This window comes from Onychomys torridus, chromosome 9 (assembly GCF_903995425.1).
Source record: "Onychomys torridus chromosome 9, mOncTor1.1, whole genome shotgun sequence".
In the NCBI taxonomy this organism is placed as follows: domain Eukaryota; kingdom Metazoa; phylum Chordata; class Mammalia; order Rodentia; family Cricetidae; genus Onychomys; species Onychomys torridus.
In genome coordinates, this window is record NC_050451.1 from 3640498 (window position 1) to 3659764 (window position 19267).

The window sequence follows — 19267 nt, forward strand, 5'->3', positions numbered from 1 at the left end:
AATCAAAACTCCAACTCTGTCATTTCCTAGTTCCCAGAATTCTCTAGGAGCGACGCCAGTGGCGGCCATCTTGACTGTGGGCAACCTGGGGAAGCTGTGCCTGCGCGGTGGCTTTCCGCCGCTGTCTGTGCGGGCGGTGTTCCTGAGCCCCGAGGCTGGTGGTGGTCGGCGGTGGCAGAGATGACCCAAGCCGAGAAGGGGGACGCGGAGAACGGGAAGGAGAAGGGCGGGGAGAAGGAGAAGGAGCAGCGGGGCGTGAAGCGACCCATCGTGCCGGCGTTGGTGCCCGAGTCGCTGCAGGAGGTGAGATGCGGGCGGTGGTGGTCTTGGTTAGACCGCGGCTAGCCTAGGCCTCTGCTGCTGGCGGGCTTGGGGGACAGGGCGTAGGCGGAAGGATTCGGGGTCCCTCCCCTGAACGCCAGTCCCTGGTTCCGGGTGCGGAGTGGCGCGGCGCACGGCAACGCTGGGCGGCTGAGCGCGCCAAGCTCGCATTGCACAGCCTGGAGGTCTCTGGGCTGTAAGATGTCACAGTTCAGCACCAGCCGGGCTCTCGGGGACGTCAGCCTATGCTTGTTCTGGGATGGTCAGAGCTTCGGCCTGTTCCTTTGTTCGCAAATGTCAAACAGTGGAAGTCATTTCCCATTTGAAAGCAGGGAAAAGGTAGCCTTTCCTTGAATAGACATTAAGAGCTTGTGTGCCAAAGACAGAACAAGTTTAAGTCAAAACATTTCTTTAGAGTAACATGGCACACACTCTCATTCACTGGTAAGAAAACACATTCCCATAGGGAAATGGGCCGGGGCAGTGCACCGCTCCCAGAAGAAATAGGGATTAAATGCTCAGGATTTTCCATGGGCCTTTTCTGAGCCTTCTTCCTCTCCCATGCATGGGTTAAATGACCTAACTGGTAGGGCCGCTGTAAAATGCAGAGTGTGGTGTGGGATAAGCTAGTTCAGAGGACCAAGGGAGGTAATGGACACAATGCATTTCCTCCAGCCTTGACAAGGATGAACTGTTAGCCAGGGAGAGGGCAGAGGTTGAGGCATGGGGGGGGGGGGGGGGGATGGGGGTAAGGCTAGAGATTTAGAGTGAGATTAGAGAGCTAGGTAAGGTGTAGATGGAGAGTTTTGGAAAAGAGAACTACCTGAGAGACTTAGGCCTAGAGAGGATGTAAAGGACTGGAGACCTAGCCATTTCGAATGTAGAAAAACTGCAGACCTTTCGGTAGCCACACAAGCCCATAGCCTAGTCTCTTCATTGAAGGTAATGGAGAATTTTGGAATGGGATGCTAACTCTTGACTCGTGAGTGTGTCCAACCTTTTGGCATTGTAACACATTTTCTTTGACAGAGTTCACACTTGAGAGTCACTCAGTTGAGTTATGGGGGGAAAAAAAAGACAAAATAGAAAAAAAACTTAGTGCTTTTAGTCTTCCAAGTTTATGGTTTTATGTTGAGTTTCAGATTGAACAATTAGCATTCCCTAGATGCTACCAGTCTTTTTTTTTTTTAAGCTGAGGATCGAACCCAGGGCCTTGTGCTTGCTAGGCAAGCGCTCTACCACTGAGCTAAATCCCCAGCCCCTATGCTACCAGTCTTACATCCAAGCTACACGATTAACTCTGGCATCCTCACAAGAACTTGATGAGGTAGGCACTTCATCAGAGCAGGTGGCAGGCCAAATTTGTAGCCCATCACTGAATCTAGGGCTTGCTCCTTATTCTACACTCCACCTTTTGACTTTCCCATACCCTCTGTGGTGCCTGTATGTTACCAACTTTTCTCGGTCTTAGCTTAAGTAATAATATCCAGGAGATGATGTGTGGAATGTACTGCTAGGTTTCTTTTCTAATACATTAAAATATGTGATTACTAAAAAATAATTGTCTATACTTCAGGAAACTGTGTTCTCTAGTGTGGTGGTATTGTGTTCCCCGAAATATTGTGCACGCTAATAAACTTATCTGGGATCAGCGACTAGAACAGCCACAATATTAAACATAGAGGTTAGGCAGTGGTGGCACACACCTTTAATCCCAGAAAGTGAGCCTTTAATCCCAGGGAGTGATGACAGAAACCAGAAAGATATATAAGGCATGAAGACCAGAAACTAGAAGCATTTTGGCTGGTTAAGCTTTTAGGTTTTTGAGCAACAGTTCAGCTGAGATTCATTCTGGATGAGGACTTAGAGGCTTCCAGTCTGAGAAAACAGGATCAGTTGAGGAATTGGCAAGGTGACATGACTGTGGCTTGTACTGCTTCTCCGATTTTCCAGCGTTCACCCCAATACCTGGCCTCAGGTTTGATTTTATTAATAAGACCTGTTAAGATTCCTTCTACACTCCAGATTTTCATAATCCATATGGGTGTTTGATGAGGTCCAGGTGTCCCTGATGGGTAGCCTCACCTGTTTTCCCCAGTCAATTGGGCAGATGTCCACCATAGCACAGTGATGCCAACACCATTCAGGGTATACATAACTGTCTGCCATGTGCTGGCATAGAGTAAACAAGACAGAAGTGTCTTTCTTCACTAGAGGTTTACTGTCTAGTGGGACAACGGATGGTAGTCATGTAGAGTGTCCTGAAGAGGAGGAAGGCTATAAGATCAGATTATGGGGGAGGCCAGTAAACTTTCTCTTGGTGACACTTAATTCATCCCTGGAGGGAAGAGTTCGGTGTAGCTGAGAGAAGGAACGTCACAGGCAACAGGAGTTGCTCTGATGAAGGCTCCAGAGCCACTGAGCTTTGTGATCAACTGAAGTCTGGATTCAAGCTGGCCCATGGCACATGCCTGTAAACCCAGGACTTGGGACTTGGGAAGTGGAGCTTGTGCATTTTAGTCTAGCCCTAGCTACATAGTTAGACTCTCTCTTTAAAAAAAGAAATCTGGGTTGAGAGGATTAAATAGCATGAAAGGACGACAGTTCTGAAGTTAGGGAGTTCCAAGCTTTATTGTGTGTGTGTGTAAGCCACAGGAATGTTTTGAAAGAAGACTTGCAGCTAGAGCAGGGGAAAGGAGGTACCAAGGAATCAGGCTGGGACTGTGGTTCTCGATAGATGATTCTGTTTTCTTTCTTTTTAATAGAAACTCTTTCTTAAAAAAAAATAGTAGGCTGGGTGTGGTGGTGCACACCTTTGATCCCAGCACTCAGGAGGCAGAGGCAGGTGGATCTCTGTAAGTTTGGGTCATCCTGGTCTACAGAGTGAGTTCCAGGACAGCCAGGGCTACGTAGAGAAACCCTATCTTGAAAAAAATATATAAAGAATTATTCTAAAAAATTATATACATGGGAGATGTAGGTGGAGTTTTCCATTTAGACCACCAATCAGCCCACCAGCCACTCCCCAAATAACCACACAGAGACTTAATATTAATTATAAATGCTCGGTCAATAGCTTAGGCTTGTTTTTAGGTAGCTCTTATAACTTAAATGAACTCATTTCTATTAATTTATGTGCTGCCCCAAGGCTCCTTTACCTCATTTACATACTTTCCAATGTACTTCCCATCCTGCTTACTCTGAGTCTCATGGGGTCTCCTCCATACTCCTCAGACTCAGCCCTTCTTCTTAGTCCTCCTAGTCTGGCTGTCCTGCCTAGCTATAGGCCAGTCAGCTCCTTTATTAACCAATAAGAGTAATACATATTTACAAAGATTGTTCCACAGCAGGAGGTTCGAGGGGCATATGCACATGTAAGTGCAGGTACCCATGAGTCCAGAAGAGGGTGTCAGATTCCTAAAGTTGGAGTAATTGATATTGAGCTGCCTGACATGGTAGTAGGAGCCAAACTCTGGTTCTCTGCAAGAGCAGCACTCCCTCTTAACTATTGGGCCGTCTGTCTGTCCATTCCAGACCTGCTTTCAAAGGCACTGCCAGAGTCTGTCCTTTTACTCTCTGCTGAACTTTGCATGCCTCAACAAGTTTGGGGGCAGACGTTTTCCCAAGAGAACTTGAATCTCTCTTGCAAGAATTACAAACCTATCACCTTGGTCTTTTGGATTTGTGCTGCATTATTAGTTTTTGTCCGCTTTCTCTTCTTACTTACCAGGACTGGATTGTAGACTCTGACTTTTAACCCCAGGATCTTGTCAGATGAGGTGAAAAGCACATGTGGTGACCCAAACACAGGTGACAAACACATGCTGAAGTCATCGACAAGTAAAGCCTTAGTTTCCAACATTGTGAAGCAATAATCCTATGCTTACATTATTTTCTTCCCTGGCACCTGGCTGATCACAGCAGTCACCCCAGGGGCTCTTTTAATTAGCCAATTCCTAGGCCTCCTAGAGCTTCTCCACCTCAAACTCTGCAGGCTTAGGCTCTTCCCTCTTCTGTTCACGGGTGTCTTAGTTACACTTTCTCTTCTCTTCTCTTTATCTACTTGTATTTCTTAGTAAACAGAAAGTTCTCTGCTAGTAGAGGCTTGGGCCTGGCTACCACTCTACCCACATTTTCTGGCATATGAATGCTCGATAATTATATATTAATTTTCACTGGAGGATTTGGGTTTCATTCAGATAAGTAAGAATTTACTGAAGTGTGTACTGTGAGTAAGCAAGTGAACACAAAAGAATTTGCATTCAGAAGAGCCAGTATAATAGGGTGTCTCTCAACTCTTTACTAAGTTATCGTTATGCTTTTTAGCCTAATGGTCTGTGCTGGCTAGTCTTGGGTCAACTTGACATAAGCTTAAGTCATCAGAGAGGGAGGAGTCAGCCACTTGTGGGTGGGGCTATCCCTGGGCTGGGGTCTATAAGGAAACAGGTTAAGCAAGCCAGATGGCCTCTGCATCTTCAGCTCCTGCCTCCAGGCTCCTGCCCTTGTTTGAGTTCCTGTCCTGACTTCCTCTGATGACGAACCGTTATAGAGGATGGAAGTGTCCGCCACATAAACCCTTTTCTCCCCAGATTGGTTTTGTCATGATCTTTCCTCACAGCAGCAGTAACCCTAACTAGAACATAGTCTTTACAGGAAACATCATACAATGTGTTACTTGTGTGTTACTAAATTTACAATCTGGTTTTTTTGTTTTCTGTCTGCAGCAAATACAGAGCAACTTTATTGTTGTCATACACCCAGGTTCAACAACTTTAAGAATCGGCCGAGCCACAGATACACTTCCTGCCAGCATTCCTCACGTCATTGCGCGAAGACACAAACAGCAGGGACAGCCCATGTACAAGGACAGCTGGCTCCTAAGGGAAGGGCTCAACGTGAGTCAGAAAGCAGTAGGGGGGAGGGGTTCCTCGGGAGGGCTTAGATACCCACGTGTACCTATGAATCTTGAATAAACATCTTCAGAGGTGTGCTTCTTAAAAATAATATCATTCAGGGTTGCAAGTGTCATTTTCGTCGGAGTTAGTTTCATTTCCTGTTGCTGTGATAAAATACCGTAATAAAAGGGACTGAGGGAGAAAGGGTTTATTTTGGTCACAAATTCAGGTTGTAGTCCTTCACTGTGGGGAAGTCAGGGTGGCGGCAGGGCCGTGAAACATTGGGCACATCCAGAGTCGAGAGCCAACTGAGAAACAGATTGCATGCATGCTTGCCTGTGCACAGCACTCTCTCTGCTCTCGGACAGTTCAGGCTCACTGCCTAAGGAGTGGTGTCTCCCACAAAAATAATTTATAATATTATAGTGACTTAAAACACTTCTTGATTTATTAAAAATATATGAAGGAATGTGATACTGTTATAGAATCATAAAGATAAGCATTATATAGATGTATGGAGAGTCTATGATTTCTATTTTCAAGGATTTATTTTCATTATTTTAATTATGACTATGTGGGGGCAGTTTGTGCACATGAATGCTGGTGTCCACAGAGGTCCAAGATCCCCTTGAGCTGGAGTTACAGACGTTTGTAAGCCACCTGACGTGGGTGCTGGGAATCGAACTCAGGTCCTCAAGAAGAGCAGCATGTGCTCCTAACCACTGAGCCATCTTGAAGGGCAAGAGTCTCTGAAATAGTGTTTTGTTTTTTTGAGACAGGGTCTTACAGTGTAGCCCCAGCTTACTTGGTACTCACTATATAAACCAGGCTGGCCTTGAATTCCTAGAAATCTGCCAGCCTCTGCTTCCTGTGCACCGCCATGACTGGTGTTAATTTGAATAGTGCTGAAAATGTTATATCAGTCACAAGGCACCTGAGGTTATAGGGTTTCGCAGATACCTTTGGTCAGTGTTCCGTTTTTGACACTTTGTTTGATTTTTTTTTAAATAGTATCTGCCCTTGTAGTCCAGGCTGGCCTTGAACTCTAGATCCTCCTATCTCTTAGCCTTTCCAGTACTTGAATGCTGCCATGTACTACTACACCCAGCTCTGGAATTCTTAGGGTTATCATGTATAAACAAAAATTAAAGCAATACTGCTTGTTGATGAGAGGTAATCCACCCATTGATGGATTCAGTTAGTAGCATGCCTTGTTGTTTTCTCTTTTCACTGATTATTTTATACTGATCATCTTTCATTTTTCTCTCCAGAAACCTGAAAGTAATGAACAAAGACAAAATGGCCTTAAAATGGTGGACCAGGCAATATGGTCTAAAAAGATGTCAAATGGTACAAGAAGAATCCCTGTGTCACCAGAACAGGTTCAGTGAACTTTTCCTTCAAGTTTATTATTTGCACTTCCATTGATTTAGTTGGGGATGTGTCATATAACCTGGGAGGAGTGTCTTGTCCGTACAGTGGTGTCTATGACAGGAGACTAGGTAATGTATCTTCTGCACACCTAGGTTCCACAGTACAGCCTATTGCTCTAGCCTCCAAATGTGCATAGTATGTTACTGTGCTGAATACTGTAGGTGGTTTTACCATAAAGATGTTCGTGTATGTAAGCATTTAAAAAATATATATAGCAGGGCCGGGTGGTGGTGGCACACACCTTTTATCCCAGCACTGGGGAAGCAGAAGTAGGTAGATCTCTGTGAGTTCAAGGCCAGCCTGGTCTACAAAGGGAGTTCCAAGACAGCCAGAGCTATTACACAGAGAAACCCTGTCTCAAAAAAACAAAAATAAAAACATACAGTAGGGCTGGAACGTTAGTTCAGTGGTTAAGAGTACCAACTGCTCCTGTAGAGGACTCAAGTTCAGTTCCCAGCATCCACGTGGTGGCTCACAAACCTTCTGTAACTCCAGTTCCAGGGGACCTGATGTCTTTTCTGTCCTCCTGATGGCATCAGGCAGGTATATCAGTACACATAGATATATACAAAGTAAACACTCATACATGTAAAATAAGTAGGTCTTTGGAAAAAACAAACAAACAAACAAAAAAACAAAACAAAACAGTAAAACCCCAGTGTACAGCATGAGGGTATTTCTTACAAACGGAATTCGTGTGGCTAGAAATTTACTCCTGGTGCATCAGTAAATGAGCAGTGGGGAATTGTGAAGGCCTAGGACATTTCTGTCTACTATTGTAGAGTTTATAAACAGCGGACATTAAGTTTAATTTTCCTTTTTGGTGAAGGGTTTTGTTTGTTTGATATGTTGGAAAAAATGCGTATCCAAAGAATTAAATCATGAAAAAGCATGGACTCAAACTAATGACTCTACAGGAGTTAAGATTTGAGGGAGTTAGGAGGGATTACCTAAACCATTTTAGAAATTGGGAACTACAGCCAAAGTAATCTGTTATTTAGTATGTGAGACATGTTTTCCCAGCAGCACCACTGTCTACAATAGTGCATGTCATTGTCAGCACCACAGAAGGAATTTTGTGTCCATTTTGGTGTTGACCTTACCCCACCAGGACATTCAGCTGCATAGGGCATCCTTAGCTGCCAGACAGGGCACGCCCTGACTTCAGCATGCAGAAGATGCATCGCGTATTATAACTGCATTCTTTCATAATAACACTTAAAACTATTGGTGTGAGTAACAAGCATTGTGGAGCTATAAAAAGTCTTTCTTTATATCCATACTCTATAAATTATTATTTATTATTATAAATTATTTTCACTTTTAAACTTTTTGTTAAAAACTAAGACACACACACATACCCTCCCAAGCCCACATAGTTTCAAGATCACCAATATCACTGTCTTGTCCCACAGGAATGTCTTCATGGGCAATAATATGTGTGGAACTGTCGGTTCCTATGGTAACAACTTTTTTCTGTACCGCGTCCTGAAGAACCTGCCTTAGGGCTGGTCCTTTTTAAACTTATTTAAAATGTATAAATAGAAGGAATACATCCCCATCAATAAGTAGTGTATACCAAAGCCTGCTTGCTTATTTCAGTGACCTACATTGTGTGTGGTTGTGCATTCTGTGCTGTTGTGTGACTGGCAGCTTACATCAGCACCACCACACGAGTGAAGCTGTGTGCCATGTCCTGTGGGTATGCCATCAGGTTTCAGCTCCATTGTGATCCTTCTGATCCACTGCTGTATGTGTGGTGTCTCACTAAAATGCTATGGCACCTGGCCTCAGCAGGATTTGCATATGTTCCATAAGTCATTATGCAAATACAAGGTAGAATTTCCAAGAAGAAAGGGAGAAGTGGAGGGACCGAGCGGACAGGTTAGTACTTCCCCATGGGTCTCAGTTTTTGAGATGAGACAAGGGAACTCTTGTACTGCCCTCTACCTGCAGAAAGGCAGCTTGTTTTCTGATTTCTCTCCTAGGCACGCTCCTACAACAAGCAGATGCGACCTGCCATTCTAGATCACTGTTCTGGAAACAAATGGACAAACACATCTCACCAGCCTGAGTATTTGGTAGGAGAAGAGGTAAGAAACTTTAACAATGAAAGAAATGGAAAGAAACTGATCGTCCTTCAATTCACTCTATTGTTTCCTAACACTCCTTGATCCTGTTTTTGAGGCCCAGATATTTCCACAGCCCCTCTGGGTTGTTAGATACTCCATGCTCAGGATCTAGAGTGTTCAGAAAATATTAACTTCTGGCCTCAAAGTTTCAAGTGTGAGTCCAGAAAACCTTTAGAGACAGTTCTAATGATGTGCTTCTTCCTTTCATAGGCCTTGTACGTTAACCCGCTGGACTGTTACAATATTCATTGGCCTATTAGAAGGGGTCAGTTGAATATCCACCCAGGGCCTGGGGGCTCCCTGACAGCTGTCCTGGCAGATATTGAAGTGATATGGTCTCATGCAATACAAAAGTATTTGGAAATCCCACTGAAAGATTTAAAGGTGAGGGTAAATTCCCAGTTCTTTAGGTAAGATTCTTGTGAGTGTGTGTGTGATACAGTGTCCTGGAAACATTCTCAACTTTTGGGTTCTTGAATTCCTCTCCAGTGATTTCTCTCCCCTGTTTCTTTGGTCTCTCAATACTGGTCTGAAGCCACAAGCTTGCTCATGTTCAGGGCTTTTCTTTGTTTCTCATTCGGGCATATTAACTCCATAGGTTTTTTCCATGTCCCGAGTTCACAGTGAGTCTAAGGAGTCGAGGGAAATTTAGCTGTTCCTGTTTCCTTCTGAAACCAAGAGGCAGGACAGCACAGAGGTTTGAGCTTTTGCTCAGGGCCTGTGACCATAGCTGCTTCTCCTGTGCAGGGAAGCTTCACCGAGGGTAGCATGGGATTGGACTTGGCTAGATGGGTGTTCAGACTCTCTTCTGTTTTTCACTTTTTTTTTCCTCCAGTATTATAGGTGCATCTTGTTAATCCCTGATATCTACAACAAACAGCATGTGAAAGAGCTAGTACATATGATACTGATGAAGATGGGCTTTTCAGGTATGCCTGAGATTCCAGGGAAACCCCTTTACACTGTTCTTTTTCAATGACAAAGTTAATTGGGCTCGCTGCTTTATTTAAACGTGTGTTCTGAAAGAGCTGGTGTTCCTTGGGTGTCTGCCCAGAGATGTCTGCGCTCCTGATTGAGTCGATCATGTGTTTCCTGGTGTCTGTTGCTGTGCATCAGATTGCTGACACTCTGCTTCTTTGTAATTTAGGAATTGTGGTCCACCAGGAGTCCGTGTGTGCTACGTTTGGGAGTGGCTTAAGCAGCACCTGTGTTGTAGATGTTGGGGACCAGAAAACAAGCGTGTGCTGTGTGGAAGATGGGGTGTCTCATCGGAACACACGGTAAAGCTTCCAGGAGGTGCCACCTGCTGGCTGCTCTCCTGTCGCAGTCTGTTCAAATCATCACAGACTGGAAATTATCTCTGAGATGCAGTCTGCGTGGGAGTCCAGCAAGATTGGGGTATAAGTTCTAGCAAGGCTAGAGTGATGCAGAGGACCTTGCGCTTAGAGAGCTTTTAACCCACATTCATGTCAGTAGTTCCTGAGAGCCGTGGTGTGCGTTGTGCAAGTTAGCTCCGTGTCCTCTGTGTGGTCCATCCCATCCTTAGAGCAGAGCTTTCTTAAGCAAGTCTCAGAGAAACAAACCAGATTTTCCAGGTCTAGATTCTCTAGAGTTCTGAATATCTGCTTTCCTTGTCATTGATATTTCTCAAAACATGCTGTGTACCTTCTTAACTTCTGCTTTCCTCCTAACTCTAGACTTTGTCTGGCATATGGCGGCTCTGATGTGTCGAGGTGTTTCTACTGGCTCATGCAGCGAGCGGGGTTTCCTTACAGAGAGTGTCAGCTAACAAACAAAATGGACTGCCTCCTCTTGCAACACCTTAAAGAAACCTTTTGTCATTTAGATCAGGTAGGAACAGATTAATACTGCTGATTATTTTTGGTTCCAGGGAGAATAGAAGAGATTTAAAAGGGACTTTAGCAGTCTCATGCTGTTGGCCTGCACTGATACAGCCTGGGAGCTGTGTGAGCTCGCGGGCACAGTCGGGGCGGTGAAGGCTTTCTCGGGTTGTGTAAGGACTGCCCATGGGGCCTGGCCACCACACCAGAGGATGACAGTAACGGCTGGGGGGAATGTGACACCTAAGGAGACAGGTGCAGGTGTTTAATTAGATGTGGCTCTACGCACTTTTAGATCATGGATTAGCAGCATTTAGCCATTCATTGCTGTGTGGGAATTGCTCCAGTTTTAGACTTTGTTCAGGTGATATAATTATGAATCTTATAAAACTTAGGAAACATAAAGACTGTAAATATCCTCAGCTGTTGAGGACATATTCTTACTGAGTCCTTATTTGTACTGATGTCTGTCAGTTATGAATAAAACAAAAAGGACAGGTGGCAGAGATTTCAGAAATTAAAGAGAGAAGCAAAGTACTCTTACAAAGTTTATGGTAAGTGGTTCTGAGGTGGGGGGTCGCCATTTATGTGTGGGCTTTATTTAATGGGGAGGCTTATGCATAATTTGAGGCGTTTACTTGCATTCTTACTGACAGCGTCTTTTCCTGGAATCAGGACATCTCCGGGCTTCAGGACCACGAGTTTCAGATTCGGCACCCAGATTCTCCTGCCCTGCTTTATCAGTTTCGACTAGGAGATGAAAAGCTCCAGGTAACCAGGCAGGTGTATATGTTCATGGATAGAAAGAAAACCATCCCTGCTCAGTGAAGCTGAGAGAACTGTGAATGTGTGGGGCCTCTGTTAGTCCCCAAGCCAACGAGGCCCCTGTTAAGATGCAGATTAGAACAGATCTGCCCCTCTTTTTTTTTATTGTTTTTTTAATTAGGTATGTATGTGTATATCTGTATGGGTGTGTGCATGTGTGTGCACAGGTGCCCACAGAGTCCAGAAGAGGCATCAGATATTCTGGAGCCTGAGTTACAGATAGAAGTGAGCTGCCAGTGTTGATGCTGGGAACTGAACTCAGGTCCTCTGCCAAGAGTACTCTTAACTTAAAAAAAAAAAAAGTTTCTTTTAATTATTCAGAACATGGTGGGTTTTTAGATGGGCACTGGTCTTGCTAGGAAATCATAAAGCAGATTGTAAGGCACTCACTTTGCATTTGCCTTGAGAGACTCACATGGTGTCATACCATTCATCCGGTTGGATGGTGAGTTTTCTGGTCTGTCGTACAATCCCTTTCCCACAGGGATGTTGCTCAGGGTGACATGGATGGTTGCTAGCATCTGCATGGTGACTTTTGTCTGGGGAAGAATGAAGCTCCACCGTTTCCTAGGAGACAGCTTCTTTCCCTAAGCACTCTCCTTTTTACGCCCAGGCACCAATGGCGCTGTTTTACCCAGCAACTTTTGGGATCGTCGGACAGAAAATGACGACTTTGCAGCACAGATCCCAGGGAGATCCTGAGGATCCACATGATGAGCATTACCTGCTGGCCACACAGAGCAAGCAAGAACAGGTGCACAGCAGCTCTGGTGGAGAGAGACCTTTCCGCACAAAGGAGAACTTTACCCAGAGTTAGTAGGTCCTCGGGTTCAGTGCAGCCTTCACAGACCGACCTGGTACTGTTTTCAGAACTGCATCCGAAATTAAGTCTTGATTCAAAATCTGGCTGAGAAATTTTCTTATCCAGCAGATTCTAATCCATTTTCTGAATTCCATTAATTCAGTGAAGATACTTGCCTTTGGCAGGTATTATTTACTTATGTTATCTACTTCTGGATATTTATCTAGCAGTATTTTTGGTAAAATTTTAATTATTTAAAGTTTTAATTATTCTGTACTTAATATAGAAAGTCTTAGTGTAGGCATACAGCTGAATTATTTACTGGGGGAGGGCACAGTAATCTGGTGTCTGCTTACAGACATAAACTATAGTTCTTAATTGCTGATCTGATATCAGCAGCTCATGATGGAGACCAGGGGTTGAAAACTTGCTCATCTTTGTTCTGTCCTAGAGGAGAGGAGGTAGATTGGATCTGAAAATAAGGATTCCACAACAGCCATTGGCCTGTGAATCCCATTCATATATTCCAGGGAAAAGTCAGTTTAGTGGGAGAAAGTATGTCTATATTGACATTTCCATTTTAAACCCCCTCTCTGATGTAAGGTTCTGGAACCCGCCCACATGCCCAGAGCCTGATTTGGCTTGGACAGAGCATCCTAACCTGTGTGCCCAGGCTACCAGGGCGGGGGTATAGGCTGTGTGTATGTGCTGTGGCAGCTTTTGCCTGTGGTGTTCTGAGGAAATAGAATCCACCTGGAGAGCACCAGCAGGGTCTGTTGTGCTCAGACTGTTTACTGCTCTCTCTTAACTGACAGTCTGCAAAAGCCACTGCTGACCGGAAGTCTGCATCTAAACCCATCGGATTTGAAGGGGATCTCCGCGGCCAGTCCTCGGATCTTCCAGAAAGACTGCATCCCCAGGAGGTGGATTTGGCCTCTTCCCAGGGAGACTGTTTGATGGCTGGCAATGACTCTGAGGAGGCCCTCACTGCACTGATGTCCAGGAAAACTGCCATCTCACTGTTTGAAGGAAAAGCCCTGGGCCTTGATAAGGCCATCCTGCACAGTGTAGACTGTTGCTGTAAGCACACCCCGTGGGCCAGTAGACAGAGCTAAGGTTAAGAGTTAAGTGAAGCGGTTGTCTTGATTGTGCAGGGCTCTGTGTTCTCTCCCTAACCGTCAGGCCCACGCTAGCCTTGCCTGGCAGGGGCCAGAAGCACAGTAATGTAGTGCAGTTGCTTCCTGGCCCCATAGCATGTGCACTGCCATGTATTCTAGTGCTAGTGACCAAGACTATCATACAGACCGTGAAATTACAACTCTGGTCGGTGCTGGAGTTGAACTGTAGAGTCCCAGCTGGGTTTCTGATTAAGATCCATAATGAGAATGTGTCATATGAGGGATGTGAAGGATGATTGGAGGGTTAACATTTAAATACCGGGGGTATTCTGGGCTGAGGAAGCCTGCAAAACCAGCATGGTTAGCCAGGGTAAGGCTAGAGACAGTCTAGGTTCCACACCACACAGGGACCCCCATAGGCTTCCTTGAAAAGTTTGGTTCTAATTCTAGAAGTAGTGGGATGGGAGGGGGGCAGCAGGTCTCTAGTCTGCAGTGTTGAAGGTGGATTTGCGGGGAGATCCTTGAGGCTGTTGGGTTGTCTAAGTGACAGCTAGTGGCTTGGCCATGTAGGTGGGTAAGTGGTAACATCACTGTCTTTTCAGCATCTGATGATACCAAGAAGAAGATGTACAGCTCTATCCTGGTTGTGGGAGGCGGGTTGATGTTCCATAAAGCTCAAGAATTTCTCCAGCACAGAATTCTCAACAAGATGCCACCTTCATTCAGGCGAATTATTGAAAATGTGGATGTGATCACGAGGCCTAAGGTACATTGTTTCCTCTTGCAGGTTGGACAGTACTCAAATGAAACCAGCATTGGTTACATCTAATGGTAATGCATGTCGAAGGTAAAATCTAAGGAGGCCGTGGCTTGTGACTGGGAGTTTTGAGGACTTGGAGAAATGAAAAAAATTACTTTTCATAGGGTCACAAATATGGCAGGAGTTCTGGACTGGGTTTGATTTCTTTTGGTTTGGTGTTTTTGTTCTTTAAGATTGATTTTTATGGGTCTCTCTCCTCTCTCCTCTCCTCCCCTCCCCTCCCCTCCCCTTCTCTCTCTCTCTCCCTTCCTTCACTCTCGTCTCCAGGGACTGGTCTCTACTCCCTTCTCTCCTCTCCTCTCCCCTCAGTAAACCTCCCACATGGGCCCTGTTGTGTGGTGGGACTCCTTCCCGCCATTTTAAAGCTACAACATGTGGTGCCGTGACTCGGATAGGCTCTCCTGGCAGTCTGAGACATGCCGGGAACCTGGTCCGCCTGCAACAGACCTGCTTTCCCACCTAACAGATCGCTGGGACTCTCCACCCAACACCGACAATTGGTTCTGAAAGTTCCATGCTAACAGCTGAATTTGAAGTTTTCTCAGGTCCCCCAAAGAAGTCCTCCGGGCCAGCAGGAAGCAGTCTCGAGAACACATTGCCCTCATCCCCGCCTCACCTGCTACCCTTTTCTAACTCCTCACCTCTTATAATCCCCCTGTGTGTATTCCCTACCTTCCCTTATAAAAGTCAGGCTTTGCCCCCCACTTTCTCTCTCTGTCTGTCTGTCTGTCTGTCTCTCTCTCCTCTGTCTTTCTCCCTCTCTCCCTCCTCCCCTTCGCTCCCCCTCTCTCTCTCTTCCTTCGCTCTGGGGACCAGTCTCTGCCCCCTTCTCTCCCCTTCTTTCCCCTCCCCTCAATAAAAAAAAAATTGATTTTATGTTATGTGTTTAAGTGTTTTGTCTACATGTGTGTCTGCGCTCATGTGTGTACATGGTGCCTGCAGAGGCCAAAAGAGGAGATCAGATCTCCTGGAAATGAAGTTATAGATGGTTATGATCTGGCATATAGGTGCTGGGAACAGAACTCAGATCCTCTGGAAGGGTGGTTATTAACCCATGAGCTGTCTCTCTAGCCCTGATTTGGTTTGAGATACTCAAACTCACTGTGTAGACCTTGAATTCCTGATCCTTCTGCTACTGCCTCCCAAGTGTGGGGTTAAGGAGTGTGCTGGCATGCCTGGCGTTGAAATTGGCTTTCCTCTTCTGGTCCCTGCTCTGCTTGGCTTTTATGGGACAGAAACTGTAGGTGGGTCAGGAGGTTGCTTCTCTCTTTCCTTGACCAGAACTGGTCCCTTTTTCTGTCTCTGGCCATACATAGTAAGGAGCTGGTTTTGGTCCATGGGCTGGAGGTCTTCAAGGTCCTCCTCTTTTTGGCTTGAACTACTTGGGAAAAAAAACACAAAGCCAGGAGTTTAGAAATAGGTCCTGTCTGTGTTTGGAACCCCTGGCAGTGTTGTGATATGTTTTCTTTGGAGGGAGGGGGGGGTTCTTCCTCTACTGATACTTCGTGTGCATGTGCCTGCCTGCAGGGCTTGTTTGTGGAGAGTGGCATCTTCAGTCTTAAAAACTGAGGAATTCTCATCAGCTGTAGCAGAGATGGGTATGTCCGTTAGTTCAATATTCTCTACCGGTGGTGCTGCCGGGAATTGAACCCAGAGCCTTGTACATGTTAGGCAGATGCTCCACAGCTGGGGTACACCAGCCACTTTTCTGTTGTTTCACACAGATGTAAAACCTGATTGTTTTTTGTTGACTCAGCAGGGACCCCAACCCCTCTTGCAGAAACTGTCTTGCTCCTTTGCCGAAGTATCTTTTTCTTTCGCCAGGACATGGATCCCCGGCTGACTGCATGGAAAGGAGGGGCTGTGCTGGCGTGCTTGGACACCACACAGGAACTGTGGATTTACCAGCGAGAGTGGCAGCGCTTCGGCGTGCGGATGTTACGGGAGCGGGCTGCTTTTGTGTGGTGAACACCACAACCAAGGCTCTGGGCACAAACACTGAAAGAATAGATGTATTTTAATTTATTGATGATGAAGCTTCACTTTCCTAGAATTAAATGAATTCAACTTTATGTTAAAGTATGGCACTGATTTGAACAAATATGAACTTACTCTCTTAACCTTTCTTCAAGGTTTCATACTGCCCCCCAACCCCCATGGGAAACCTTGCTGTCCAGCACTCTATCCTGGTGCAGCCACACGGGGTGCTAGGTGACTGCAGGAACTAGCTGTGGTGGTCACCTTTTCTCTAGCAGTCTTGGGATCTAAAGTGGTCTGTTTGGGTTCTCCTCTTGCCTCTCTGTTTCACTGTGTGTGTGTGTGTGTGTGTGTGTGTGTGTGTGTGTGTGATTGTTTGATTACAAAGTTTTCTGTTTTGGGGGGTTTTTTGTTTTGTTTTTTTAACAAAGTTGATTTACAAAGTACCCATTCGGAACTAGGTTTCCTGAGGGATTAGTATTTAAAGGCTGGGCTGGCTAGTTTTGTTACTGTTTCCTCTAGGGTAGGTTCAGGGAAAGAAACAACACAGTACCTGAATTGTTCCCTTCCTAAAGCTAAACAGACAAAATTTAAGAATAATTTAATCCCAGCACTTGGGAGGCAAAGGCAGGCTGATCTCCATGAGTTCCAAGCCAGCCTGGGCTACAGTGTAGGTTTAGGATAGCCAGGGCTCCACAAGGAACCACTCAACAGAAGAATAATTTAGAGTTGTTAGCCTGTATTGTGCAGGGAAAGCAGGTGGCTGCTGTAATTCATAACTAGCTTCATCTTTAAGCCTCTAGTTTACATTGTCCTGAAGAACCACGTAAAGGCTTTTGGGGTTCACTGTGATCAGCTGACTTCAATCTGCGAACATTCTGGAGAAAAGTTGAACTCAATAGAGCCAGCCCTACTGGTAGTGTGGGCCCTTAGGAAGCCTCTGAGCTGCAGCAAGGGAAAGAAAGGACATGGCGTAGACAAGGGCAGGGCAGGTCAAGGAACACTACCTGGGGCTATGACACAGGAAGGCAGGGCAGGTGGAGCAAAATTGCTTAAGCCTGCCAGTAGATACCTGCTCCTCCCATCTCTATCACCAGAGTTGGCTTGGGGAGGATTGAGAGATTGTTAAAGTAGGGACAGATAAGACCTGGAAATAAGCATAGAATGTAGAAGTCTAAGATGGAGGAATTGCTGGGACTATAGGAGTCACCAGGTAAAGCTCAGTGGTTAGAACCAAGAGGAGTCCTCTGATGTAGGTTAGGACCAAGAGGGGACCACTGATGTAGCAAGGGTTAACCTGGTAATATCATTTGGGTATATACTTTGAAAATATATAGTTTGAAAATTATCTATTCTTTTATGTTTTTGACCTAACTTATAGAATATGATTTTATGTTTCTGGGCTGTTGGAACAGAGTTTACAATCAGCTCCATGCTTTCAGAAGCATGATGTATCTGTGGTAATCATTCTCCACATGAGCATCTCTTACAGTGGTAGATGTTGATTCAGAGGAAGTTGGTTTCTGGTCCAAGTTGTGACAAAAGCTATATACATCTTCAGCACGTTTGTAAAGCATCTGACAGCTGTCTTACCAAGTAACAGCCTTGCCACACTAGGCACAGCCTCAGCCATCATGCTCACAAAGCTGGATGCAGGGAGTTTGCACTTCATGCATCTTTTGGGTTTTATTTATTCATAAGACATATTAGAATGCATGATGTGGCCTTTTACATTGGCTCTTTTTTGCTTGCTTTTTACGTTGATGCGGATTGAACCCAGGGCCTTGTACATCATATACAAATTCTCTGCCACTAAGCCACGCCCCAAAACAAGACCTTTGAGGCTAATGTGCAAACTTTCCCTTTATCCTGGAACTCACAGCTCTGCCTGCGTCCCTCCAGAGCACTGTTATTTAAAATGCATACCACAGGGGCTTGGAAGACAGTTCAGTGTTTAAGAGCACTCAGTGCTCTTCCAGAAGACCTGAGTTCAGTTCCCAGCACATGTCAGGCAGCTTTCAACCATCTGTAACTCCAGCTCTAGGGGATTTGATGCCTTTGACCTCTTCTGAGTGGATACTTATACTCTATGTTCATACCTACATGCAGACACACACACCTACACATAATTAAAAACATATTTTTTAAAGTGTTTGCCACCACACCTGACCAATTACAAACCTGTTTTTGTTTTTAAACAAGGTTTCTCAATTATGTAGCTCTGGCTGTTCTAGAACTATGTAGACCAGACTGACTTTGAACTCAGGGATTTCTCTGCCTCTGCCTTGGAGCCCTGGGATTAAAGGCATGTGCCACCATGCCCAGCCTCTAGCTACATACATTTAACAGTCAACTACCTGAAACTGGATCACACCACAAAACAGATGATGCTGTATGAAGACTTACTAGACAAGTACATATGCTAACATGGATAATTTCTGTGGTTTTTACATTAAGAAAAAGCTGCTTCAAGACAATCAAGAGCTAGAAGACTCAAGATGTTACAGATCTGTGTGCTACTACTGCTTGTACTGTTTTTTTTTTTTTTTTTTTTGTGTTTTTTTAAAAAATAAGATTTATTTACATTAGGGGGTGTGGAGAGAGAGCTCAGTAGGGAAGAGTGTTTGTTCTTGCAGAAGATGCTGGTTTGATTCCCAGCATCCACACGGTGGTTCACTCCTATCTGTAACTGTAGTTCCAGGGGATCCACCCCCCTCTTCAGACCTCAGGCACCAGGCATGCACATTGTATACAGACATATTGCAAGCAAAACACTGATGTGTGTGCAATAATTTTTTAAATGTATATAGTGTGCCTTTAGAAGCCAGAGAGTGGTATCAGATCCCTCTGGAACTGGAGTTAAGATGGCTGTGAACTGCCATGTGGGTGCTGGGAACTGATCCCAGGTCCTCTGGAAGAGCGATCAGTGCTCTAAACCTCTGAGCCATCTCTCCAGCCCTTGGTTGTTTTTAAAGTAATTGATTTTTAAAAGATATATTACATATTACATGAAGAGAGCCAATTTCAGTGAATTAGTTTTGACTTGAACAGGAAACATGTAATAACCATGAACTCTGGGAACTAGAACAGTGGATGGGTAAT

General features: G+C 45.1%; 1 protein-coding gene across 2 annotated transcripts; it reads left to right on the top strand.

Annotated features, from left to right (window-relative positions):
- Positions 1 to 51: 51 nt before the first annotated feature.
- Positions 52 to 16267, top strand: Actr8 (actin related protein 8). Of its 2 annotated transcripts, XM_036199426.1 has the most exons (14): positions 52 to 303; positions 5046 to 5216; positions 6488 to 6598; positions 8639 to 8743; positions 8993 to 9166; positions 9618 to 9711; positions 9930 to 10062; positions 10480 to 10633; positions 11299 to 11394; positions 12062 to 12202; positions 13066 to 13330; positions 13971 to 14134; positions 15716 to 15786; positions 16013 to 16079. In XM_036199426.1, the coding sequence occupies exons 1-13, from the start codon at positions 181 to 183 to the stop codon at positions 15755 to 15757; spliced, it is 1773 nt and encodes a 590-aa protein (XP_036055319.1). In that variant the 5' UTR covers positions 52 to 180; the 3' UTR covers positions 15758 to 15786; positions 16013 to 16079. The 2 variants fall into 2 exon arrangements, with proteins under 2 accessions (XP_036055319.1, XP_036055318.1); XM_036199425.1 differs by lacking the exon at positions 15716 to 15786 and having other exon boundaries at positions 16013 to 16267.
- Positions 16268 to 19267: the final 3000 nt, after the last annotated feature.

Bases quoted from the DNA above. Each gene is read 5' to 3' on its own strand.
- Actr8 (XM_036199425.1), top strand. From the start codon at position 181: ATGACCCAAGCCGAGAAGGGGGACGCGGAGAACGGGAAGGAGAAGGGC. The intron at 8,744-8,992 runs GTAAGAAACTTT...TTCCTTTCATAG, and splicing joins AGTATTTGGTAGGAGAAGAG to GCCTTGTACGTTAACCCGCT. The intron at 12,203-13,065 runs GTGCACAGCAGC...CTTAACTGACAG, and splicing joins CACAGAGCAAGCAAGAACAG to TCTGCAAAAGCCACTGCTGA.